Genomic DNA, 27,359 nt, shown 5'->3' with positions numbered 1-27,359 from the left:
GAAATGAAAATAAGGCACTGTCAGCATTATAAAAAGAAATAAAGTGTAAATCATATTAGTAGCAAAATTAACTTCCCTTTCCATGCAACTAAAATGTTGTGTTATGTTGACAGATCTGGGAAATTTTAGTGGCCGGACGAGAAGTGCAGTCTCTGTACGAGAAGGTCAAGGGGTTGTTCTGATGTGCTCTCCTCCACTTCATTCACCAGGTACAGTAGGCTGCATTTTGTATTGATATTGCTCTGTTTTACTGTCTGCTCATTATTTTAGAACACATTTGACTGAAACTAGAAAGATGAATTATGCACAGTTCTGCTGACAGTTCTTGGAGTACCACAGGAGTAATTAAAGATCATATATTGTAAATGCCATTGAGTAGGCAGGGTTTCTGGGATAAGATTGTCTTATTCCCACCATTACTGTTGACTATAACAGCAATAATCTCCATACCACCAATGAGAAATATGCTGCCTTCGGGTCACTGAAGGTGATTTCTTTTAGAGTTTAGAAGCCTTCAAAATTTTGTTCCAAATGTCACTGCTGAGATACAGTTGTTGAATACAAATTGAATTTTGTTTTGACTAGTACAGCCATGATTTTAGTTGCATTCCCTTGCTGCATAGCTTTGTTTCCAGCACAACAGCATCAATGCTAGAAGTCAGAAATAATCATAAATCCCAAGAAACTGATCCATCTGAAACTTTCCAAACAAAAGCTTAGAAATGCCAGTTTAGTTACGTTTTTCCTTCGCAAACTCATTCTCCAGCAGAGGGTGTGTGGATGGGTAAATACTCTTTATACAAAGTCTGATATTTGCACACTGTATATTCAGGTGCAATTCCTAGAGATACTTTAGATAATTCAGTAACTTTCTTGTCCATGGATACTGTAGAATAGTTCTTTTTCCTACTTGGGCTTGAGTTCCATGTTTAGAGGAAATTTGCTTCTGTGTTCATATAGCGGTCTTGAGAGAGGCTGTAGAAAGAAGAGGAGAGGTTAAACCAAAGGGAGGACAATCCTGTTTAATTTGATAGAACAGGGTTTGGGTTTGGTTAGGGTATTTTTGTTTTGTTTTGGTGGTGTTTTTTCTTTTGTTGGAGGGGCTGCAGGTGGGGTTGGATTCCATGGCACTGTGGGATGATTTCCAACTATCTATCTTACACCCCTCCAAAAACTCACTGCTCTTTTCTGGGCCCATTCTCCCAGTTGCGCATCTCCTTTAATGGTCTCTTCTAATCTAGGACACCATAGTATCTAAGCAATTAGCTCCTTTTATTGAATGTTATTGCACAGTACTGAGGCATCACTATTACATGTGAGAATTCAGTGAGGAGAAGGAGATAGGCAGAAGTGGTCACATTACTATTTAAGTGGCCCATTAGCTGAGGCACCTATACCCGAGGCTGCTATTTAAAGTATATATAGAATGTGTGATTCCAGCACATAGACAGGTACTGGGTCTGGATTCACAATACAGGCAGAGACTGACAGGACAGAGGGAATTGGTCATTGCTGCATTCATAACCACCCTGCTCTTTACCATCTATCACTTCACAAAACACCTCACCTTCCTACATGCTACCCAAACGCATGCCCTTCATATGTTTTCCCAAGAATTATGCCTCCAGCTATGCCTGTCCAAATCTTCTAAAGGGTAAAAGAGTGGCACAGGTGTTGAGTTACTTCTGAGGGCATTCTGCGCCAAAAAAATAAAAATTCTGTGCACAATATTTTAAAATTCTGCAAGTTGTAGCAATAAATAAATGCAGAGGCTCCAGAATGGCAGTGGGGCACAGGTCACTGGCTGTATGAAGGTAGGAGATCACCCTGCAGCCTCTCCTCCCCCCACCCTTGGGACACAGACTCAGTGATGATGCTGCATCTGACATTAACACAGCACAAGTCCTGGGCCTGCCCCAGAAACACCCTGGGGCCCTGCCCCTCTACGCCAGGTGCACCAGATGTGGGGCAGACAAGCTCAATCAGGCAGGAACCAAGTGTGGAGGGACTCAGTGTGGGGGGGATCCAAGTGTGGGGTGAGAGGATTTTGTGTGGGACAATCTGGGTGCAGACAGCTCAGTGGTAGGAGTCTCCTGGTGAGGTTCCAGGTGCAGGGGTAATGGGACTCTGCAGGGGCTTCTTGATGAAAGTGGTTGGGGATCAGCAGAGGGGTCTGGCTGTGTGCCTCTCTGCAGAGGGATCTGGGTGCTGAGGGAGTGGGGCTTGGTGGGGTGGGGGTCTGGGTGCAGCTAGTTCAGCATGGGGTCTGGATGTGGGGGCTCAGAGTGGTGCAGGAGGGTGAGACTCATCAGAGTGCAGGGAGCTCAATGGGGGGTGGTCTGGGTGCAGGTGTGGGGGTCTGGAGGCAGGGGGTCTGGGTGTAGGGGGGCTCCAGATGCAGGGGTTGAGGTTCAGTGGGGTGGGGTTTGGATATGGAGGGCGGGGAGTATCTGGATGTATGGGGTGAGGCTTGGTGGGGTGTCTGGGTATAGGAGGTCCAGATGCATAGGGGTTGGGTGGCTGGGGAGCAGATCCCCAAACAGTGACCCCCTCCCCCCACAGCTGAAGAGCAATGGGGGCAGGAAGCAGGGCAGGATGCTGAGCTTCCTGCAGCTGGGGGAGGTTTCTGAGTGTGGGTCTGACACAGCCCCAGCCACTCCTTGCAGGGGAAGAGGAAGTTCCATCTCTCCTGCCTCCAGCCCAGCTGGGACTAGCAGTGATCTTGGCTCAGGGTAGGAGACACAGACTGGGGTGTCCCCAGCCCTGCAGTGATTTACCCCTCTGCCAGCTGCTCTGGGTGCCTGAAACGATGTACCTGCGCAGTTAGGGAGTGACTGCTCTTGAAGCTTCCCTTTGCTTCCCTATCAGAAAGTCATTTTTCTGCGGGGAAGCAAAGAAATCTGCGGGGTGCATGCACAGTGGCACAGAATTCCCCCAGGAGTAAAGAGTATAAGTAATGCAGCAGAATCTTTATGATGGTGATGATGTGCAAGGTGGTAAGAACCCAGCTGACCCATCAGGTCCAGCATGAGTTTGCAAGACTGGCCATTGGAAAAGAGCAAGTTTTTACTTGCAATGTGAGCAAATTTGATATTGAAATCAGCGTGAGACAATCAATAAGGAACTCAATGATGCCAGTGTTACAAAGTCCCTTTTTTTAGAGCATAGCTACATTTTAAAGCTTTGTAGATAAGAGGGTCAAAAATGTTGATATTGGGAGTCTCTTTTTTTGCATGCCCATCTTTAGGTATATTAGGTCTGATTTTCAGAGGTATTAGGCATCTGCAACGCCCATTGTCTTCTGTGATAGTCTTTAGAGGAGAGAAATTTGGCTCACTGAAAATCACTTTGGAGACAGACCTGTAGGTGAATAACTGGTCACATTACTTTTTAAGTGGCCCATTAGCTGAGGCACCTATACCCAAGGCTGCTATTTAAAGTATATATAGAATGTGTGAATGTCCCAGATGAGATGATCATGAGTTATGTAACCTAAGTAAAATAAAATATATGTCTACACTGTAGCTGGGAGCTAGCTGTCTGAGCACAAACCTACCCAGACCACCTGGGTATATACTCCAGGCTAGCTAAGCTGCTGCCCATGCAACCCCTGGCTACACTGCTGTTTCAGTGCTCTAGCTTGAACAGAGCTAGTTCAGGTCTATTCACCTGCACTGGGAAACTTGCTCCCAGATGCAATGTAGACATAACTTTATTTCTTGGTGGATGAACACCCTGGGCTCAACTGTGAAATGCTTATTCACATTGGTGATCACTTACTCTCACAAATAGTCCCACTGAAGTCATTCCTCCTGGACAGCTCCCTCAACAAACCCCAGCTCTTATCTCAGGACAAAGGTCTGAGGTGGAATGTCAAATCTAATCACTCCCCACAGCCACTTAAGCAATACCTCCAACAACAAGGTCCTAGTCCTCCATCCTTAAATTAGTGGGACTGCTTGCTTGAGTAACTGCTCACAGCATGAATAAGGATTGCACAGTTGGGATCTTCAAAGCCAGTGATGATATCTTAGTGGCAGGGCACAAAGGACTCTGTGAAGAACAGGGATGAAAGAAATACTGGTTTACGAATTTAACTTGTTTTCACATATGAGATAAAGTAAGTGTGATTAAATAACACACACTTGATTCACACAGAATACCAGTTCCTTCAAACAAGGCTGAGCGACTGTGCAAGGCACCCGTCAGTGGGGAATACTTTTATCAACTGCTTGCCAATCTCCAAACAAGACTGCTGAACAATTGATAAAAATACTACACAGATTTCTTTTCAGAGGGATTTGCAATATAATCACAGAGTAGTTTTCATATGCATATAGGTCTGTTTTGTGGTTATTAATGTATTTTTGCTTTGATGTGTTATCCAGGGATGATGATAATGATTAAAAAACCCCAAAGAAACAAAAATGAAGAAAATGAAATGTTTTTAAATAAATCATTTGATTAGTTGTACAGTTTCTTGTTCCAAATCATTTCCATATGAAAAGAGCACAAAATACCCATCTAAAATAAATTTACCAACTGTAGCGCCAGAAACCTATGTGGGACGTTGAGCAAAGTCAGAGGGGAGGAGAATGATGCTGAGTTTTGACTTGCATTAAGAAGTCCATTTTTCAGGTATTGATTTCTTTCACAGGAGATCACTGAATGGCAAAGTTAAACAAGCCTCTCTCAGGATATGCGGATGGGAAAGAGTTTTTCTCTGTAGGGGTACCTTCCCCACATATTGAAATGGAAAAAAATATCAGGAAACTGATTTTGGATACATACATTCCTTCTGGAGATAAAAATCTACTGATGGACTCTCTTTAGGCTATCATTCCCAGGATAATACTTCCTACTTCTTTCAAAGGACTCCCTACACCATTTCAGTTTATCCCTCCTCAGCATCTTTGACAATTAACTCGAAATATTCAATTGCTCCCTCACCTGGTGTGACCATCCTGCCTAGATAAACTAGTTTCTCTCCCTCCATGTGCCCTCTTATGTTAACTCTTGCTGATAGATGCTCATTGATTTCAGCCTCCTCAAATGACAGCCTTTGTTCAGTGAGTCTATTTTAAGAGGCCTTTTCTGCATTTTTTCTATGGACAATAGTATGGTTCTTTATTGTGACTTTCTGAAGCATGTAAATATGGGTCTTCATTCAGTCATTTAATCGTGTTAATTACAAGGCTCACTGTAGTGAGATTAAAAATGAATGGAAGATTTTATCCTTATTTACATTTTCCCCCACAGAATTAATGCTTTCAGTTGGCCCTTTTAATGCTTTGATTCAAAGCTTTTTAGTATCTACTTAATAGAGAATGAGTATTCTCATTGTTAAAATTAGAGCAATGTTTACATACTACATTCTGTGAGCATGAAAAACAGATGCATGCTTCTTCCTGCCTCAAAGGGATATTACCGTCTGCAAAGGATACTGCTTTTACAGTCTTTCCACATAACAGCTGTACTGATGTTAAACTTTTATATCTTTTCTAAAGGACAAATCTAGTTTTGCCCTATTTGGAAACACTGCCATAAACTGCATCTTTTTATGCTTTTCTTTCAATATTACAAAGGCAGTAGCTTCTATGGGAAATGTTTCACAGGAGATGATTAATGCCAGTCGTAGTACTTCCCATGCATCTTTTGGATGTCTGCGTAGTGTTTTGCTAACCTGGCAAGTCACTAAAAGGAAATGAGAACCTTTTTAACTTAAGGCCTGGGAGTTTTAGCTTGAGTTCTTGTATGTACTAAATGACTACCCCTGCCCCTACCTCATATAAACTACAAAAATTCACTTCAAATAACATTAAAAGAAAATGGCACTCACCTGCTCTACATTCAGATATTTGAAAATTCACAGAACAACTTCTTAGAACAGCTCAGACTCCGCAAAATGGATTTGAAAATAAAGTTTGAATTAAAATTGAAACTACGGAGTGAAGATTGGCCAGAGCTGGAATATCAAATCAAGTTGTGCTGTACTTTGGGGGTTTTCATACCCAGTTATGAGCTTTTTGGAACAGGCCTGTTTCTCTGAAGGGCTGGAACACAATATTTGGTACTTACGTAGTCCCCATTATGATAGTATTTGACCCCTTTGTAATCTCTTTATTCTTTCAATATCCCTTTCGAGGTAGCAAAGTATTATTATCCCCAGTTTACAGATGGGGATCTGAGGTACAGAGAGGCTAACTAACTTGCTCAAGGTCACACACAAAGTCCACGGCTGAGTAAGGAATTGAACGTGGGTTTCCTGAGTCCAAGTCTCTATCTTTACCTATAAGCTAACTAGCTCTGAACTTCACCACTCCAGACCAATACTATTTCTGAGCTTGCTTGCTGAGTATTGATTGTATTATGACATAGGCACGTGATCCTACTGTATTAGATAGTAATTTTGTTTCCAGTTCCTTCCTGCTATTATATTGCTTTAATGCTGGATGATTAATTATACTATGCAGACCTTATAGACCAGATCTTGCATCTAGAAGAGAACAACAGCACATAGACAAAGTCATGAGTCTTTCCTCTCCCATATAAACGAGGTGGCTCCACTCCTAGATTGGTTATCTGCCACAGCTGAAGGGCCCAATCTGTCCTATGTGGATATGTTGGGCAAGAACACTAGTGAATTTGCTCATCTGCCTTTTGATGGCATTTCCTCCATCAAGGGTTCCACTACCCTCCTCAGGTGCTCATCAGCCCGAAGCTGTTGGCACTTCCTGAGGTTTCTGGGTTAATTAACTGCCGCCCAGCACTCAGCGTTGATCAGTACAGGTTATACCGCTTATGGTCATAGCAGTAGCAGGTTTTCAATTCTGACCTGACCATAAGATCTCTCTCTAGCACACATAAACCCCCTGGCCCATGTATTGCATCTGAATGGGCTAGGTGGAGCACGAATCCAGACCCTGATCTGGCTAGAATGTACCAGTAGCATCAATTAGTGGTGTATATAGCGCCTCCTTGCAGCAGTAGCAAGTATACCCGTGCACATCCATCAGGCATCCCTATGTAATCTTTCTCTAGCTACCAGGACTCCTGCAGAAGGTGCAATTGTCAGAGTCCTTTTAGCTCCAGCCAGGACAGGCTTTGGCTCTAAACTGTTAACTTCTTTTTCTAATTGTTATGCTAATATTAAAACAGAAAACAAACTAGTCTGAATCGAAATTCTCCTCATAACCTGATTAGTTGGTCTCCAGTATCAACCTTTTCTCCTCACTCACATTTCTTAGTAGAAGCAGCGGTGCAAGTAGGGCAGTCTGGTTCGGTATGCTGTACCAGCAAAATATTTATAGCTGGTAATGGCGTACCAGAAACATACAGGAGGAGCAGAACGAGGTGCTGGTGGGTGGCCCCATGCTGGCAGCTCCTCCGGCGCAGCTGTACCGCCTTCAGCCCTTCCAGGCAGGGTCTCCTCCATCTGTACTGCAGCCCCACCGGAGGACAGGACTGGGGGCGGGGCTGGGGGCCTCCCGGTGGCCTCATGTTCTGCTCCTTTCCCTGCTTGCGGTTCCCGGGAGAACCACAGGAGCAGAACCCCCAGCCCCGCCCCCTGCCCTTTCACAGAGCTGCATCTCCTCCAGCTCCCAGAAGCAGCCCTGCTGGAGGTCAGGGCTCAGGGGGCAGGGCTGGAGGTGGTACAGCATCCGGAGGAGCTGCCAGTGTTCTGCTCCTTTCCCCGCCGCAGGGCTCTCCCGGGAACTGCAGCGGGGAAAGGAGCAGAATGTGGGGCCACCAGACAGCCCCATGGCAGCAGCTCCTCCAGCACGGCTGCTGTACCACCCCCAGCCCTGCCCCCCCATAGGCCCTGTCCTCCAGTGGGGCTAGCTGCTGTACAGACAGAGGAGCCCCTGCGTGGAAGGGCTGGGGTGGTACAGCCACACCACAGGAGCTGTGGGCACACGTTCTTTGCTCTTTTTGCTGCTGCGGTTCCGAAGTTTCCGGTGCAGCAGGATGAGGACAGAGCCCCCCCCCCCCCCCCCCCAGGAAAGGGGGGGTGGATCATGGGGAGGGGACAGGGAAAGTGTGGGGCAAGGTTGGGGGCAAGGTGGGGAGGAGTCATGTGGAGGGTAATGTGAGGAGATCACATGCCGTACCGGTAAGAAATGGATTCCACTTGCACCACTGAGTAGAAGCATCTCTGAAATTACCACTGACACCCTCATCTTCAATTTGAACAGGGCCTGAGGTGAATGTTGATCACATCGAACCTTCGCTCACTAGTGATGTTTGCTTGTTCCCATGTGGTCTTCCGTTAGTGGAAGCATCCAGAGTCCTTATTGTGGCATCATTTATTTTGGCGCCCTGGAGGCAATTTGTGTTCTTTATCTGGGCACCAGCTTGATGTGTCAGCCCAGATTCCTCACTGTGGAATCAGCTAACAGGATTAGTTGCATCATCTTTCCTTCTGTTACGTCCCTTTCATTGCTCAATTCATGATCTGTAATTTTGCTGTTGATCTCCCTTGGGCATTTCTTTGTGTTTGTGTTTCCTCAGTCTTGCGAAGGCAGTGTGTGTGTTTGTGGTGGTCAAATTTAAATTATTTGGGATTCTAGAATTTTCTATAGGATACAGCGGTGGCAGATTATGATTATTCAGGGAACTGATCTAGATACACCCAATTTGTTGGTAGTGTTTGCTTACTAGATTTTAATTATGTTTTAATTATAAGAATATGCCCAGACTCCTAAGCAATATTTGAACGAGAAATATAAATAAATGATTTTTTTCACTTACACTTTCCTCATAGATAATTTTGAAAGTTTAAAATAAACCCTATAAACTAAGAGAAGAAGGAAGTTAAATTAATGAAAACAAATATGCAATTGAGCCACTTTCAGTAAAGTTTCTCAAGGAAGTTGTAGTTTGCTGTGTTCTGCAAAACTTCTCCGGAGTTAGTTGTTTGTTGTTTCATCACCACCCCACAACTCTTACATCAAGAAAAAAAAAAGCTGTAACAAGCACCAAAAGTTTAGTGGCCTTAGATCTGGTGGATCACTCATTGGAACTATTTTTCCCCTCAGGAAGCATGGAACCTAGAGAGGGAAAACTGGCTGACCTTGCTCAATTAAGCCAGTACATGATGCTGGGTGCATGGGCTGCATTGACAGGTTTCTGCTTTAGGGACATATGCTACCGTGTCACACTCTCACTAATGTCAGCAAGTATTACACTAGCTGCCAGTTCAGGGGAATCAAATTATAAGTGAAAAGACTAAGGGAAAGAGGGAGAAAGCAAGACAGATTAATTAATTAAAAAATGCATTGAAAAATTTTGCTCCCAAACTCATGTGTTGCCTTTCAGGCATCTACCATATGTGTCTACTTGTCTGGATTCTGACAAATGGGACAGTAATGATGGAAAGTTTCTGTAATGGGAAAACTCTTTTTCCCTAGGGACAAATTACTAACCTGTTACTAAAATGTCCTAGGATCATGGTGTTTTGTAAATTAGATATAACCAGCAGAAACTCTTCAACCCAGTAATTAAACTAGACAGAATGATCCTGCCAGATTTAAATTGAATTCTATAATTATTCCATCACATTTATTCCTGTAACAAGTACTATAACAGTAAAGTTGCCAGTTTAAGTTGGTAACCAGTCAATAATGTTGTGAAACTTTTCATGTTACAAGCTATTTGATGCTTTAAAATCTTTCCAACCTTGATTCAATAGTGGGAATATATGCATTGCATAATAGTTAAGTGATGTAAGAATTTTTACAAAAGGAACAAATTGACCCAAACTCCATATTTTTTAGTGCTAACTATCTGTTACCATTCAGCTCGGTTGCTGTGCTAAAATGGCAGGTGGGACAATATAATCTCAAAAACATGTCAGTTAAAGATTTTTCAGTTTAACAGTTCATGGTATGGGGGAAAAAATAATTAATTAATCCTAGGCAGCCTCTCTAGTGCACACTATGGAAAAGTATAAGAGGAAAGAGAGAGTAAATCAATATAGCTAAAGAGAAGAAGCCATAAATATAATGCTGATAAGATAGCTGGAACAAGAGGAAGTGTAAGATAAGTGTAAGATAAGGGGAGAGGAGGTGATAAATTATTTATTTTTAATACTTCAGAGTCTTCTTTCTCTGCATGTTTCTCTACCCTTGTGGAATAGTTTTATAGGATTTAACAGGAATGACACCAATAAGATTCTTTAGAAATGTAATATAATTGACCACCAACCTCAACCTCACAGTGATTGACTGATTCCTTTCTATAGGCATTGTGGCATAGTGGGTATTAAGGAGAGATGTGGTGGTGGTAGGAAGCTTGACCTAGTGAGTAGGACTCTACTCAGGCACTTTTTGAAGGCACTCAGGAGACTGGGTTCAATTCCCAGCTCAGCTATGGACTTCTTGTACAAGATCCCCGTAAAATGAGGTTAATAATTCCATACCTCCCAGGCATGTTGTAAGGCTAAAAGCCACAGTGCTGGGTGGGCCATAGAACTCTAGACATAGATTGCATGGCCTTTTCAGATCAGTACAGAGCGGGGTGGGGCTTGGGTATGGTTTTTTTTTTTTTTTAAATCTACTTAAATTCCTTAAATGCCAGCCTTTCATTAGTTCAGCCAGGGCTGCCTTGTACAATACAATAGTAACTGAGACAAGTCTGATAGGATGGAGATTGTGAGGCTTTAACAATAAATGATATAAAGACGATTGCTGGGATTGAACAAAGAGAGAGAGATTGAATTTGTGATAGAGGTGTAACTCAGCATGGCTGGGGTGAAGCTGGATAGCTATGTCTTTTAATATTCAGATTCAAGTCCAAAGGATTACGGCCAGACCTGCACTACTGACAATAAAAGATTTTTTTCCAATGCAATAACAAAGAGTGGTGGGTGTTACCCACCTCCTTTTGATCACCATGCCAGTGTAGGTTGTTTTTGACAATGCAACAATTAATAATATTCATGATGCAGATAATTTTCTTGCTTGTTTTTATCTTCTCTGCTCTCATGCTATGTTCCAACTTAGTTAAAATAATGTTAGAGAACTTCATTAGCAAGCTAATAAAATTCCCGTTGTGGTGCTGCTGTTATCTTACAGCAAAGAACATTTCATTTGTTTATCAGATGTATTAAAATATCATTTTGATGAGATTATTTTTCTTTTGCAATGATAATTAGAGCTTAGACAATGAAGAAATGGGGTAGGAGAATGGAGTAATGTGAAAGGAACGAGGTGGTGAAGTAGCAATAAAGGGCTAGTCCTGCTGCAGCCCCAGAATACAGATAACCACAGGACAAATTCATGTTAGCAGGACCAGTTAGCTAACTCTGCTCTACTTCCACTGCACTCAGCTCAGTCACAAGAGACTAATGTGACCCGGGAATACAGAAACAGTGAACTTTCCCACCCTGCGGGAACATATTGAGTGAAATTCTGGCCCCACTGAAGTCACTGGCAAAATTTTTATTGACTTCAATGGGACCGAGTTTTTCATCCACTGTCTTCTGGTGACTAGAAGAAAGAGGGCAAAAAATATAAAAACTAAAAAGGAAAGGAGAGTAAGTTGAGAAAGAAGGAGAAGAGACACAGAAAAGGTTTGAGAGGGAGAATGGACAGGAAGAACAAGAATGCAAGCAGCAGCTGTGACATATATCATGGCATGAGGGATACCCAGAAGGGGTGTCTATCCTTGAGTGCATTTCAAGGATCATAGGTCACAACCAAAAGGTTGAGAATATATAGCAATATGCTAGCAATATACGCTGTTTGACTCTTGGGTAGATCTAGGCAACTAATGGATTTTTCAGTTTGTTGTCAGTTTTGAAAATTTAAAAAAAAATTATTTTGACAACATGTTTCATTTTGATTTCAACCATTTTAAAATGTTTTGGGATTATTTTTTTTTTTTACAAATTAAAGGACATTTTGGGTAAAAGAAAATTATTTCAAATTTGAAATGTTAGGTTTTTAGAATTTTGTTTTGTTTTTGTTTATGTCTTGTAAAATGAACAATTTGGCAAAATCAACTCAAACTCTCAATCTTTTGGTGTCACCAAATCTTAATTTTTTTTACCAAAAATAGGTTTTTAATGAAAAAATTCATTTAGTTGTTGTTATGGGTACTTTTGCAAATTCAAAGCATGTCCTGGTAAAGTGGCTGGTCACTTCCATATACAGTACAATGGCCCAGATTTTCAAAGGCAGGGATGCTCGACTAGCACAGTGGTTCTCAACCAGGCATCCTGGGGGGCTGCGAGCAGATTTCAGGGGGGCCGCCAAGCAGGGCCAGCATTAGACTTACTGGGGCCCAGGGCAGAAAGACAAAGCCCCATGACATGGGCTGAAGCTTGGGGCCCTGAGCCCCACCACCTGTGGCTGAAGCCGAAGCTTGAGCAACTTGGCTTCGCAGGGGCCCTTGTGGCATGGGGCCCCAGGCACTTGACCTGCATGCCACCCACTAACGCCAGCCCTGTTTTTGATATGCAGAAAACCAGTTGTTGTGGCACAGATGGGCCGTGGAGTTTTCACAGGGTGTTGTGTGGGGGTGAGGGGAGGCTCAGAAAGAAAAAGGTTGAGAACCCCTGTACTAGCACACACACTCTATCCAAGTGTACTTGTGGCACCTTAGAGACTAACAAATTTATTAGAGCATAAGCTTTTGTGGGCTACTGCCCACTTCTTCAGATGCAGTAGCCCACAAAAGCTTATGCTCTAATAAATTTGTTAGCCTCTAAGGTGCCACAAGTACTCCTGTTCTTTTTGCGGATACAGACTAACACGGCTGCTACTCTGAAATCTATCCAAGTGTGTAAGCAAACTGGGGTTTGTGCATGTGTGTATATATATCAAGATACACGGGACTATCCTAATTTGAACACACACGGAGAAATTTGAAAAACATATTAATATTATTTATGATACTGTAATGCTTAAAGATTCCAGCTGAGATTGTTTGTCTATTTGAGGTACTTATAAGGCCCCGGTTACCATAAACCTTCCAATATCCATGAGAGGTGGAGAAGTACTGTAACGCCATTTTGCAGATGGCACACTGAGACACAGAGACTAAGGCCAACATTTTCAAAATTGACAAGTAATATTAGGTGGAGCTAGATGAGAATCAGATTTTCTGTTTTGTGAAAAATTCTGCAATTTCAATTTTTTTATTCCAAAACTGAACAATAACAAACAATTTCAAAATTTCTCATAAAACAAAATTCCAAAAACAATTAATTTGGGGTTGATCAAAACATTGTTTTCCAATTTTAACTTTTTTACCCTTTGAAATATTTTGATATGAAATAGTGAATTTCATTTTCAAAAATCATTTTGAGACCAAAATTGGACATTTTTATTCTGACAATAATGGGATGTTTTGACATAAAAAAAAAAACAGTTCACTGTTTTTTAGGTTTTTTTTTTTTTTTTTTCCAAATTGAAATTTTATTGGAAATATATCTTGGTAAAAACAAATTCTGAGCAGCTCTAATTTTTAGGTGCCTCGGTTTTGTGGTTCCCAGTTTGAGACTCCATTAAGCTACCTAATTTTTAGAAACTGTCAAGCGCCCACCATCTAAAAAAATCACTGATCACTTTTGAAAATCTTGGCCTTAGTGAGTTGTTCAAGGTGACACTGTAAATCTGTGGCAGAGGGACTTGAACCCAAGTCTGTTGTGCTCCACACACACATAATAGATCATACTCTCAGCCCTGGACAGTTTACAGCCCCAATGCAGGCAAGTGGTAGGAAGAAAACTATTATCACTGTTTTACAATACCATATAGAGATTAAGAGACTGCCCAAAAGTCACACCGGAAGTCTCCAGCAGCGCCAAGAGTTGAACTCACATCTCCAGAGAGCCAGTATAGTGACTTCACCATGAGCCCATCCTTCATCTCTAAAATGAGTTTGGCCTTGAAAATCTGAATCAATGTTCTCAAGGCTACACAAGTGCTCAATCCAGGAGGGAACAGAATGGCTTGTGGTTAGCATTACATTAATATCCATGTTTCTTTTAGAACCAAAAAAAAAGAAGAGTTGGCAAAGCATCTCTTTTTTTCTGTGTGATATATAAACAGTGTGACACATCAGGTGTCACTTTGACTGCTGTTACTAAAGGGTTGAGTGGACAGATTATAATCATGAGACAGTGCCCTAGGCAGGAAGTAAGACAACAGAAGTCTATGTATTATCTCTAAATAACCGTTATGTGACAAGTGAAAGATGGATGGAAGCATTTCACTGGGTTTCCAGTAGCTCAGCACAATGTACATTGATAACAGGGACAGAGCTGTATATTATGTATATGTAAAATCAGATGAGGGCTGGTTTTGCACTGTCAAATACTGCTGGTGATGTTATTGATTACATATGGCTGAACAGCAATATTGGCATTGTGAGGCAGATTACTAACTTTTGATAGGTATCTTCCTTCCCACCCCACTGGGTCTTTAAAATGTCTTTAGTAATTGTTATAAAGAGCTACTGTCATTTTTTTGGAAACTCAAAGGCTGTCTTTTGGAGCCCTAAAATTTACTTTCATATTATTGTCCAGTGCATATACTCACATATGACTGTCTTCAAAAGGAAGTGGTGGAAGGAAGCCTCATTGTTTGAATTATTCAAAACTAGACAAAAACACCATACAGGAATTGGACAAGATGATCTAATAGGCTTTTTCCATCCTGAACAGCTGTGGATTTTCCTGGTTATAAGCATTACTACTGTGCACAGTGATTTATAGTCCTATTTTTGCTTCAGGATTCGGGGATCACATTTATAATGGGAATATAAATGTGGGCAAGGGAGACTACTCACAATATCCCACCATCCTAGTTGTACATCCATACAGCTCCACAAGGAGTGGAAGGCCATATACTTTTGGTGGTTATAGAAACAAGGGAAATGGAAACACATTCTAGGGCACTTACGGGGGCAATATTGCCTAGTGGATTAGGCTCCACATTCAGTCACTGGCTTCCAGTGTGATCCTCAGCAAATCACTTCCTTCTGTGTTTCTCAATTTCCCCATTTGATATTGATTTCACTTTGAGATCTAAAGATGAAAAATGCTGTAGAAGAGTAGGTATTGTACATGATGTTGTTTCTTGCATTTGGATATTTCTCAGGCATGATCCAGCGTCTTTTGTGCTGGAATTCAACCTGTCATGGCTGTCGTCTGTGCCTCTGTTTTCATTGTCTTTTTAGTTCATGTTTAGGCTTCTCACTCTTTTGAGCATTACACCATTGAAATATATCAATCTGCTGGCACCTTTGTGGTAGTTGAAGTGTTATGCTCCCATATAATACAACATTGTGCTGGGTATACAACATGTAAGACTGTGGAGTATGACTTTTCACTGTGATCATCGCTGCAGGAGACTAAAATATGAAGAAGCAGAGTGGGAAGGGGAATGGAGAGACTAGGAAAATGGGGAAATTGAAACCACAGAAATGTTAAGTATAGAAGCAGAGGTTGAGGTACAGAGAAGTGATGAGTGAAAGGAAAAAAGCAAAGGATAAGAGAAAAATGTGTTATCTGATACTGAAGGTTTTGCCAGGGTGCTGAAACATTCAAGCCAGGTACTAATAATTATACTTTGCACTCATGCAGATATGTATATTTTTCAGAGGACTTTACAAACATTAAATAACTTCTTTGGTGCCCCTGAGAGAGAGTTAGTAATTTAAGGTTGGTGGTCTTATAGCAAAAACAAAAACAAATTTAAAGGAAAAAAATATGAACAGTGATGTTTTAGTATAACAAGAAGAAAAGTTCATGGCACACAATATTTTTCCCATTTAAAAGACATTAAATAACTGCCATTAATAGTTTCAAAGAATATAAAGACAGCACTAAATAGAAAATGGTGGTAGTCTGAATTTGATGACAAGTATCGGAGGGGTAGCCGTGTTAGTCTGAATCTGTAAAAAGCAACAGAGGGTCCTGTGGCACCTTTAAGACTAACAGAAGTATTGGGAGCATAAGCTTTCGTGGGTAAGAACCTCACTTCTTCAGATGCAAGTGAGGTTCTTACCCACGAAAGCTTATGCTCCCAATACTTCTGTTAGTCTTAAAGGTGCCACAGGATCCTCTGTTGCTTTTTATAAATTTGATGAAGTATTTGTTTCTGAATTACATGCTGTTATAGATCTCTTGACATATCTAAACATATCTTGATCCAAAGAAAAGGGTTACAATGAGTATGACTTTTTTAGTTTAAAAAAATCATAGTCATACATACAGTCTTAGTAATCAAGTACCCACTCGGGCCAACACTCTCATGCATTTACCTACCCAGGATGTGTAGTCCCTCTGAAGTCAGTATGTTTGAATGGGAAGCAAGTAGAGCTGGTCAGGAATCTTTCCACAAAAATGCTGAACTGCCAACCAAAGCTTTTTGCAGAAACATCAGTTTTGATGAACATTTCACCAGGGCTTCTCAGGGCCAGGATGGACCACCCCATAACAGCAAGACAATTAGGGTACTGAGCTGGGATGTGGGGGAGACAGATTTAAGTCCCTGCTGTGATGCAGGCAGAACAGAGACTTGAACCTGAGTTTCCCATATCCCCCACAAATACCCTAACCATTGGGCTGTTGTCTATTCGGAAGTGGGTATCTGTCTCTCTTTTTCTCATTCTTCCTCCCTCCCCCCAATTTTTGGTAAGGTCTGTTTTTCCTTCCAATGCAGAATGAAAACAAATGTTGAAGCTCTGGGTTTGTTTGTTTTTTTGTGTGTGTGTGAAACAGAAATCTTGTTTTCTATTTAGTCTTAGTTGAAGCAACTCTACACATGGGATCAAGTGTTTCCAGGATTTGAGTGTTCTTAATTAGCTACCAGTTTTCATAATCCAAATAGAAAAACGCGGTTCACCAGCTTTCATAAACTGATAGAAACTGGTGAGAGAAAAACTTCCGTAGGTCATCTGCTAAACCTTAATGTCTTTGTGAATGGTTACAGGAAAGCAAATGTTTGAAGATTTATCACAGTAATTAAACCTGAACAAAGACAAATACATGTTTGGTGGAATTCTGTTCAGGCAGGTGAGCAATAGATACAGAACCCCCAGAGCAGAAAGGAAGCAATTTCATTGCTAGTTGATAAATAGACAATATCTGTTGGTTCTATGTGGGTGCATCGCGATGCAACAAATAAATTGCCTCCATTAAAGATTTGCATGGAGGATTAATGAGGTTTGGTAATAAGCCATAGTAGCAGAAAGAAATGCACCAAATATTAATTGGATTACAGTGGGAGGACAGGGGAAAGGCCTACTGTCATCATTCATCTTAGCTGATAGGAGTCCTTCCACTCCATGGATGTGAAATGTGCTCAGTAGCTGAAGACTGTAGCTTATTGCATTCTTGGTCTGTGATTGGTGCATGGCATGGTTGAATAGAGAGTTTGATGCTAGAGTTTAAAACTAGGCTTTGGGTAAAATAAGGATTTCAATGCTTACTTGCTTTTATGCTTGTTTGTTTTGCTTAAATACTGTTCATTGTTGAATGTTAAGGGACTGTTAACATCTGAAAAGCCTCATTACATTGTCTGCAGCTGTAAATTGTAAATGCCACTCTCCATGCAGAATGTCTAAAAACAAACAACTGCTGCAGAATTGATAAAGCTCCCAGATTGTTTCTGATTTTGGCCATTATCAGGGATCAGTCCCCTTTGTTCATCAGGTACTGCCATCTTGTGGAATTGTGGTAATCAGTGGAAAATCCATGTGTTTTGAAGAAGAATATATTCATCCATTTGGATGTTTGAGGAGTTATGTCCGAATATGCCAGTGCATCAAGATGTGATGACACAACTAAGAGGATATTGTATTTTTTGTGTCTTTGGTATAAAAGCTCAATCACAGTAAAATAATAGTTCTTTTGGAAAATATATTTAGGGTTGCATGTGAATGTTTTACCTTTACAGAATGGAAAAGTGATAATTTAAACATCATATTTACTACATGCTTAGGATCCATGTGCAAGTGACTTTCAGTAGTTATTACACATATATATGACATTTACCGCATCATACACCTGATATAGTTAAAGGATTAAAGCAAAGGATAGCCCAAATTTGGGGGGAGGGATAGTTCAGTGGTTTGAGCATTGTTCTTTTAAACCCAGGGTTGTGAGTTCAATCCGTGAGGGGGCCACTTAGGAATCTGGGGCAAAATCAGTACTTGGTCCTGCTAGTGAAAGCAGGGGGCTGGACTCAATGACCTTTCAGGATCCCTTCCAGTTCTAGGAGATAGGTGTATATCTCCATATAATGATTTCTATGGTAAAAATAGAATTTCCCATGAGAAAAGCCATCAGACAAACCTGAGAATATTCAGGTGTTTCCAATCATAGGAGTGGGTAGCTCAATTGGTTGATTTTATCTATTTCTGACCCACCTTGACAACATTATGTTTTTTACATTGTCACAGAACCAAAATTGCTTCCTCAGAAAGATGATAGTCTAAACATGATGTTACAGCACCAAATATGCTGATTTGTTACATCTCAGGCATTATCCATTATGGGAAAGATGTCAAATAGTGACAGGTCAGGAATTACTGTTGTGAAGCAGAGAGAAAATGGATCTACTAAAATCATTTAAAGATATGATTGTAAACAAAATTTCACCTCAGAAATTTCTTAGCAGAAGATAGATCTGCTCTTTTCACTACTTCATCACTAAGTGACCCAGATTTTCACTCACATGATGCATTAAATAACGTGATAAAACATGGAAATAAATGGGGCATTTTGAAAGCTTTGCCAAATGACCTTCTGAAAACAGATACAGAGCTCCTGGGAGAGATTTCTGTAAACAAAGCTGGCCATTCATAAAAAGAAATGCCAGCTCTACTGTCACCATGGTGACTTAATCACATTAACACCAAAACTTTGTAAATAACAGGACTTACTGGCAGACAACTGCTTCAGCCTTGTATCCCTGGAGAATGCCAATTTAGAGCTGCCTTTTATAATTCATAATTTTTCTGTCTTTTTTATTTTGTGTACTCCTGTGTGTGTGTGTGTGTGTGTGTGTGTGTGTGTGTGTGTGTGTTGATGAATTGTATCTACATAAATGTTTGTTTTGTGTTGGCTGTAGACTGTAATTTCAAGGCAGTGCTCTCTATCATCTTTGCATGTTTGATATAGATGTCATATTAAAAATAAAATAGATGGCTATTAAAAAAAAAAGCTTAATATATTTTCACTTCTACATATTGCAACATTCAGAGCTTTCCTCTGATTTCAACTAAACTTCTTGCCCTTCCCTCCTGAAAACATAAATAAAGTGAAGTATGTGAATATCATTTACCCAGTCTTAGTATTGTGTTTTGTCAAACAAATATGGCTTGAGATGCAGAAGTTGCATCCAATCATGAAGTTAGGACACTCATGAATTTAGGAGATGGTGTATTTAGATCCAGAATTGTAGTTTTGCTTATTTAGCTTTTAGCCAGCAGTGAGGTTTAGATTCTGAACCTATTCAAAGCTGGTAAATATTTAGATCCCAAGTTTGGGCTCATGCCCATATGTGTTTGAAATTCAGTCTGATACTAAAAGATAAACAATAGAAAATGACGTTCACATTGTTTTCTCTTCCTTACCCTCTTTCCCCCTCTTTCTTTCTTTTAACAGCAGACCACAAGCTTGTCCTAATTTAGAGAACAATTCACTGTAACAACTCTAGCGCTCAGATATATAATGAAAGTTAGGAATAAAAGCTGATGCAAATTACTTTTGGCCTTGTTGCAGAATAAGGCAGGTTTCAGGCATTTTTACCAACATGTCGTCTAACCCTGTTCTAATTTAGGTTAGACCTTGTGTTAAAAATGCCTGAGGCCTGTTTACCTTACTGCTTTTGATGTTGTTCCAACTAGCGGAGCTGCAGAGCAGTGTTGGATGACAGGGTGTTTAAAAAAAAAAAAAAAAAGCCGGAGGTCATTTTGCCTACCCCACAGCTTTCACCATTGCTACCACAGGAGCAATCACACTGGTGGTGAATACAGGTCCCAGTTTTCCTAATGCAGACACAGGTTTTGTGAAGAGCAGCATACAGTAGCTTCGAAAACCAACATTTTTCTGAGGTATGTCCTACTGTACCATTGCCAGTGGCATACAAAAGATATTAACTGAGAGAAAGTGGCAGATGGTAGTGTTAATAAATAGGGCCAAAGGGATGTCATAGGTCACACAGTTCAACCCCTCCATCTAAGGGGAGGCATGCAGGCCTAATGGATCACTCAGTGGTTTAGGATTGAGCTTCTGTTCTTGGCTTTGACTTGCTAGTTGTTACATGTTTCTATGCCTCAATTTATCCATGTGTACAAGGGGGATGATCCTCCTTTATAAAGTACTTTGAGATTTACTGACACAAAGAACTACATAATAGGAAGGTAATATTATTTGTGTATTTTATCCCTTATGCTATTCCACTGATTGTGTTATCCATCTTTTCTTGACAATTTCCATTGGAAGGTGTTTCAGTCTCTCTTGGCAAGCTTTTCCATTGTTAAATTGCTTATTAAGATGTAATTGCTTAATGTAAACTTGCCCTTTCTTAGTGAAAGGTCATTATTACTTATAATGTATTCTTGGGCAGGCTCAAAAAAAAAATCTTCCCAGTTCTTGTATTATTTCCTCTCCAGTAATTTTATAGAGCTATTGGATATCCCTTTCTTTTCTCTCAAAACAGTGTAACTAAAGTTCCTTTAAACTTTTCTCATACTTGCCAAGCCTTCTACTATCTTAGCTGATTTTTGCATTCTTTCTAATTTCTTTCTTTTCTTGTTATAGTGGGAAATAAGTGGAAATATTCTGGGTGAGGTATCCATACAGAAGAATTAGATCTAGGGATGAGGATTGTGGTGCTGGGTAAAACATAAATCTTTTCCTGGTTATTATTTTAAGAGCATGTTAGTGGGCCTATGTTTTAAATAAAAAGTCACACCTACAAAGTAACCTATAACTTTTTTTTTAATGTAATGCTGTAGCTACTGATTCTCCCCCACACTCTTTGTTGGCTACTGTAATCTTTTAACATTTCATTGAAATCACTGCAGTGATAGGTTATACTAGTACATTCAGGAAAACAGGTATATTCTACCTGGACATACAAGAAACTTTGAGCAGTAGTCACAAGGTTAAAAAATAATCCTAAATTTTAATTTCTGTGGGCTTGCAAACTGGCATCAAGCTAGGGTTCCAGGATTTGAAGGCCATTGCTTTATCTTCCAGCCATCCTACCATGACTGCAAATTTAGAAATCTGGGAGATTTGTCCAATGGATCAATGTCAATGTGATTACCCATTTCCCGATAATTGCAGTAGTCCGCCTAAGACCCTTTTGTAAAATCACTTCTGAAAGACCATTTAGTTCTGTCATCTTAAAACTGTTGGTTTGTGTGGCAGGGCCCACCTGATCTTGCCTCTGCTCAGGTCCACAGATAGCTCAGAGACCTTTTTTTGCTGGTAAAAAACCCAGTGTAGTTTATTTACAATGTTGGTTTTCACCACCCCTATACACTCTATAGCTTCACCCCTTCAGTTCTAGGGAGCACTCAGCTTCTGAGGCAAGAACAATCTCTGTCTTTCTACTTCGTCCATTTCCCATGTCCTTCCTGTTCTTTTTGTATCATCTGCCTAATGGCCTTAATGGCCCTAACCCTAACCCTTAGTTCTCCTCAGCCCATCAATTAGGTACAGTTCTTCTTAACTAGGTCTGGTCTAGAGTAATTAATTAGAGTTGGAGTGACTAGAGGACTGGCTTAGCTGTTGTTGCCCAGGACTCAGTCCCAGTTCCCCAGATCCTGAGTGTACTACAGAGTTTTCCTGTACAGAAGCACATATGTGTATGTTGAGTCTTTTGCCAAAGCCTACAGTGGAAATTCAGTTTTCCAGAGCTTAGTCCATATCATCTAATGTCACTAAGTTGTATGCACCAAACCATCAGAACATTTGAAACTATACTAAGAAGTTGTTTGCCTCATTTACCAGCCATAATAAAAAAGAGGAGCTTCATAGAGTTCACAAAGAGCATTACAGTGGGAAATGTATCCATGACCGGTTAAAAATTCAAGTCAATTTGGATAAGCACTTGAAAGCTCAAATACCTTGAGTATTTGAAATGGGTGGTCCCAGAGTTTCCCTTATGTTGGTGTAAATCGGGAATAACTACACTGATGTTCGTGGGAATACACCTTTGTGAGAAGAAAACATGCAAACCTAACACTGTCTAGTTTGGTGCTTTTGTTTCCTAGCTGGAATGCAGAAGTGTCAGAAGTGCTCTAGCCTAACTGGTTTCAGATTTAGATAAAGGCTCAAAGGAAATTATTTTATTGTGTTCCCTTATCAGCTTACGCATCACTATATATATATATTTTTTTGCTAACAGACATCATTTTACAAGTGACATACTCAAAAAGTCCTTACAGACACAATGCCAGGCATGTCCAGTAAGTCAAATGTCTAAATGTTCCATTTGCTTAAAGTCACTGAAATGGATTGTCTTGAATCTGTTCCCTGGCAAGCACTCTAATTAATAAATTAATAATTAAGTGGGTTTGCTGTCAGGGTGCTGATTAAGTAGATTCTGTTTTATGTGAGTTGACAGTGAGCCATAGTGATGGCTACTTTACAGTTGGTATGAATTGCCTTTAACCCGTAACAGTTAGCATGAGACTGATTGTTTTCCATTTGAATTGGTAACAGGTGTTTTCAATTAAAACTTGTGTATTTTCCTTGAAACTGAATGTTTCATCATCAGTTTATGGCTTTTTATGTTGTCATGAATCACTGGAATCAGAAAAGGCATCATAGCGACATGTGGCAATGAAATTTTCAGAGAGAAATATTTTGGGTTTATTAGTATATTCCCTGAGACATATTGCAAGAGGCAGGAATTTCTGAACATTCTGACAGCTCTCTCTGAATCGAAGGTCCCTCAGAGTCCTATATAGCCCCTAAGAACTACAATTAGAGATGAATAAGGGTTTTAAGTGGAAAAACCAGTGTGTTCAGCCCATTTTCCCTCTCTGGATAACGGTCGGCTCTTGCTGTTATCTTATATGTTTCAGGTGGTAGAATTCTGGGCTGGAGTATTAAATAGGGTTACCATCTGTCCGGGTTTCCCCGGACATGTCCGGCTTTTTCAGCGTTAAATGGCTGTCCGGGGGGAGATTTCTAATCAAGTAGAAATGTCCGGGATTTCCCCCTTCCCCTCCTGCGGAGTGCAGCGAGGATGATTGGACGCCTGGCCTGATTGAAAGCCGCTCGCAGCCACTAGGGTCTCTAGCAGCCAGAGTCCCTCCCCCTCCCCCGCTGCTTCCTCCCCCACAGAGCAGCGGCAGTGTTTGATTCCATGTGGAGTCTGCATTTCTTCTCTGCCGGGTGAGCGGGGGGAGCAGGGCAGGCGGCGGGGTGGGGGTGTGTAGAGGCTGCAGGGGCAGGCAGGGGACGCAGAGGCTGCAGGGCGAGTGGGGAGCAGGGGGCACAGAGGCTGTAGGGGTGGGGGGTGCATAGGCTGCAGGGGCAGGGCAGGCAGGGGGTGCAGAGGCTGCAGGGCGAGTGGGGAGCAGGGGGCACAGAGGCTGCAGGGGCAGGGGGGCGCAGAGGCTGCAGGGTGAGTGGGGAGCAGGGGCACAGAGGCTGCAGGGGCGGGGGGGTGCAGAGGCTGCAGGGCAAGGAGGAGCAGGGCAGGCAGGGGGTGCAGAGGCTGCAGGGCGAGTGGGGAGCAGGGGGCACAGAGGCTGCAGGGGCAGGGGGGGTGCAGAGGCTGCAGGGCGAGTAGGGAGCAGGGGGCACAGAGGCTGCAGGGTGAGTGGGGAGCAGGGGGCACAGAGGCTGCAGGGGCGGGGGGGTGCAGAGGCTGCAGGGCGAGTGGGAAGCAGGGGGCACAGAGGCTGCAGGGGAGGGGGGGTGCAGAGGCTGCAGGGGCAGGGCAGGCAGGGGGTGCAGAGGCTGCAGGGTGAGTGGGGAGCAGGGGGCACAGAGGTTGCAGGGGCGGGGGGTGCAGAGGCTGCAGAGGCAGGGCAGGTAGGGTGCACACAGGCTGCAGGGGCGGGGGGGGGGGTCCAGAAGCTGCAGGGTGAGGAGGAGCAGGGTAGGCAAGGGCATAGAAGCTGCGGGGCGAGTGGGGAGCAGGGAAGCACTTAGCAACCCCCAACCAAGATCAGAGCGGGAGGGAGGAGGGGGAATGCGGGGTGCTCAGAGGAGGGGGCAGAGTTGGGGCAGGGACTTTGGGGAAGGGGTTGGAATGGGGGTGGAGAAGGGGTGGGGTTGGGGCGGGGGCGGGGTGGGGAAGGGGCGGAGTTGGGACAGGGCCAGGGACGGGACCAGGGCCCCATGGAGTGTCCTCTTTTTTTAAATGTTTGAATATGGTAACCCTAGTATTAAAGGCTTAGAGTCTGCACCCCGCTGATGATTCACGATGGTGGGCTTGTTACAATTGCATGCAACAAAATTTGTTTTTACTTTAAAAAAAAAAAGATCTAGTAAATTACATACAAAAAAAAACAAGGATAAAGAAGTGTTACGGTTGCAAAGTCGAACAATCAAGTTAGAAAATCCAGATCTGTGGCTACCTGTGCAAATTTAATTCTGACCCTTTGTGCATATGTATGCTGATACCATCTTTAATTACATGATCACTTGCTATTTTTTCCCCAGGACCTCTGCCTTTTTAGTGCACATTACACATACAAGGACACAAAATTAAGATTATACAGGCAGCACTCTGGTCACTGCAACTCTAATTACTCCAGAGCAGACCTCATTAAGAAGAACTGTGCCTAATTGATGGGTTGAGGAGAACTAAGAGGCTAATTGGGCCAATAAGCAGATGATACTGTGATGCACTGTTTCCCTTCTTCAGGAGAGGTAACCACTGTGCATCTTGGGAGAGGTAGTCTGTCCAAGGATCCCAACCTTTCATGTGCATGACTTTGACTTTGCAACCTAAATTACTTTAACATTTTTAATGTACTATGTATATATCAAGAAAATAAAGTATAGCACTTTTGGCATACTCTGGGTCCATTTCATATCTTGTTGGTATCATAAGTTTTAGTGTATATTGTCAAATGTTTGACATCATAGGCATCCATTGGCAAGTGGAGTTTTACAAAAAAAAGAAAAAGGATCTGCAATGTGTGTCTCCAGGTCTAGGTTTGCAAAGTAATACTATTCACACCGACCACTCGTCCCCTCCCAGTCCCTTGTCTATTGTATGATGAGAGGCTCCAACAATTCACATTTTGACCTTCATCTCAACATCATAATTTCCAGCTTACTCTATGGCTGCGTTGCCCTTCTTCAAGCTTTATTCCAAAATGTCCTACACCTCTATTTGGTTGATTGGCTGTCCTGTTTTTCCATTTCTAGGGAGACCATGATTCCCTCTTCTCTAGCATATGGAGCCATCCTACCTAATAGGTGGGGTTTCTCCACATAGTTGGATTCAGTAGTGCATACCTGGCAATGGTATACATTTAGCTGATAAAGTAATACATCTCACACTTCCGGCACAGCAGAACAGTGTATGGGATTCATAGCTATCCTAGGGCTGTAGTAACAAATTGAAATAAAATTATTCTACTTAACTGCCAGGGGGCAAATTTGTCACGTACACATGGGAGAAAGTAGAAGGGAGATATGCAGCGTCAGCTATGCATAGTCTTAACTCAGGAAGTTCCTTCGAGAGGAAATGTAGCCAAACTCCAACCCTGCAGACAATGGAATTTTCTGTGCCTGCGTCCTGTAAATAACTAACTGCTTGGTTTGCAAAATAACGCAAGGGGGGGCACAAGCAGATGAACAATAAGAGGTCATAAGAGGGGCAGATACATGTAGCTTGCTAATTATGTATGGTATGATAGCAAATTTTGGCCAATCATAGAGCGATAGATTATCATAGTCAACTGCATATAATGCTTTGGTTTAAGTGTTTTCTTTGTTCTTGCTGACTTATGAGCTCGAACCCAATTGCAATTGAAATAAATGGATCGCCCCTCCCGGGGCTCCTTGCTTGATTAGCTGTGTCTGTCTCTCCTTATTCCTCAGCTGGAACGGACAGGAATTTCTACGACACAAGCAAGGTAATAACAAACTTCAACAGGACTTTATTTTTAAAGTGTATGCACCTGTTTATTGAACTGGCTACTCCGACATACTTCAGCAAAATGCCCAATCTTTTTGCAATGATTGCACTGAGCTACTTTTGCCGGACATCCTGTGTGGCTTGCAAGGTGTTGTGGGGATTCACAGCAAAAGCATGCTTTTACTGTATGTTGAATTTGCTGATTTGGTGGTTTTTTCATTAGTTTTACTCTTGTAATTGTTTGTCTGCAGCGATAGTGAACTTTTCTGCAAAGGAATCACAATCTGGACTGTGCCTCCTGTATCCATGCTCATTATTTTGGCTTCAGCTGTAGCTGACTCAATCTGAATAGCATTGGTTATTGCTTTTTCTAGTGTAAGTTGTGGTTCTAGGGCAGTGGTTCCCAAACTTCAACAACTTGTGAACCTCTTTCACTAAAATGTCAAGTCTTGCAAGCCCCCTCCTAAAAATGAATATTTCCAGGGATTTTCTCCTTTACCGGAGTATAAATTATAAAAGCAGTGATCTTGGAAATATAAAATTTGTTTTTATGACATGATTATTACACACTATTTATTATTAATTATTTATCATTACAGTATTTTTATTACATTATGAAAACGGCAACACTCTTCCAAGATCTCATTTTCGTAGCTTGTATCACTTTGAATAAGCCTGTTATAAGACAAGGCTCCTATGTTTCATCAAGGAGTATCAGATGTGAAACAGCATGAAGGTATTTAAGAAACCAACTCAGAGTTCCTCCTACACAAGCATTCAGGTCTTGAGTAGTCCAGGCAAACAACTCACGTTACAACAAAGCTTAAACGTGTTCTTCATAATAATTTTAAAAACAATACTAGCTGCCTATTTAATTTTAAAAACAGAAAAAAATACCCACCTCCCTTTCCATTTCTTATAAGGAATCTTGAAGTTTAAATCTCCTCAGGGTGATAGATATGCTTGCTTTGATCTGCTTAGCTCTTGGAAGTCCAGGGGCTCCAAGCTGCTGGCCCCGTGCTGCCCAGGGTCCCTAGGGACAACTCTGTCCACCATTAGGGATTTTTTTCCTGAGAACCCCCTGTAACATTTCGCGATCCCCCAGGGGTTCACAAACCCCAGTTTGGGAACCACTGTTCTAGGGGCTTGTCCATACTTACGCGCTGGTTCGGCGGCAGGCAATCGAACTTCTGGGTTCGATTTATCGCATCTTGTCTGGATGCGATAAATCAAACCCAAAGTGCTCGCCATCGATTCTGGTAATCCTGCTCGGCGAGAGGA

General features: G+C 41.8%; 1 protein-coding gene across 1 annotated transcript in view; it reads left to right on the top strand.

The window, feature by feature from the left end:
* The window catches only part of CNTN5 (contactin 5), a 987,470-nt gene that overhangs the window by 692,411 nt on the left and 267,700 nt on the right, over positions 1 to 27,359 (top strand). The window contains exon 7 of the mRNA XM_054015603.1: positions 114 to 209. Within this exon, the coding sequence (XP_053871578.1) occupies positions 114 to 209 (96 nt within the window). The remainder of the gene's footprint in view (positions 1 to 113; positions 210 to 27,359) is intronic.

The sequence above is a fragment of the Malaclemys terrapin genome, chromosome 1 (genome assembly GCF_027887155.1).
Source record: "Malaclemys terrapin pileata isolate rMalTer1 chromosome 1, rMalTer1.hap1, whole genome shotgun sequence".
Taxonomy (NCBI): Eukaryota; Metazoa; Chordata; order Testudines; family Emydidae; genus Malaclemys; species Malaclemys terrapin.
This window is presented reverse-complemented; position numbering and strand designations above follow the sequence as displayed.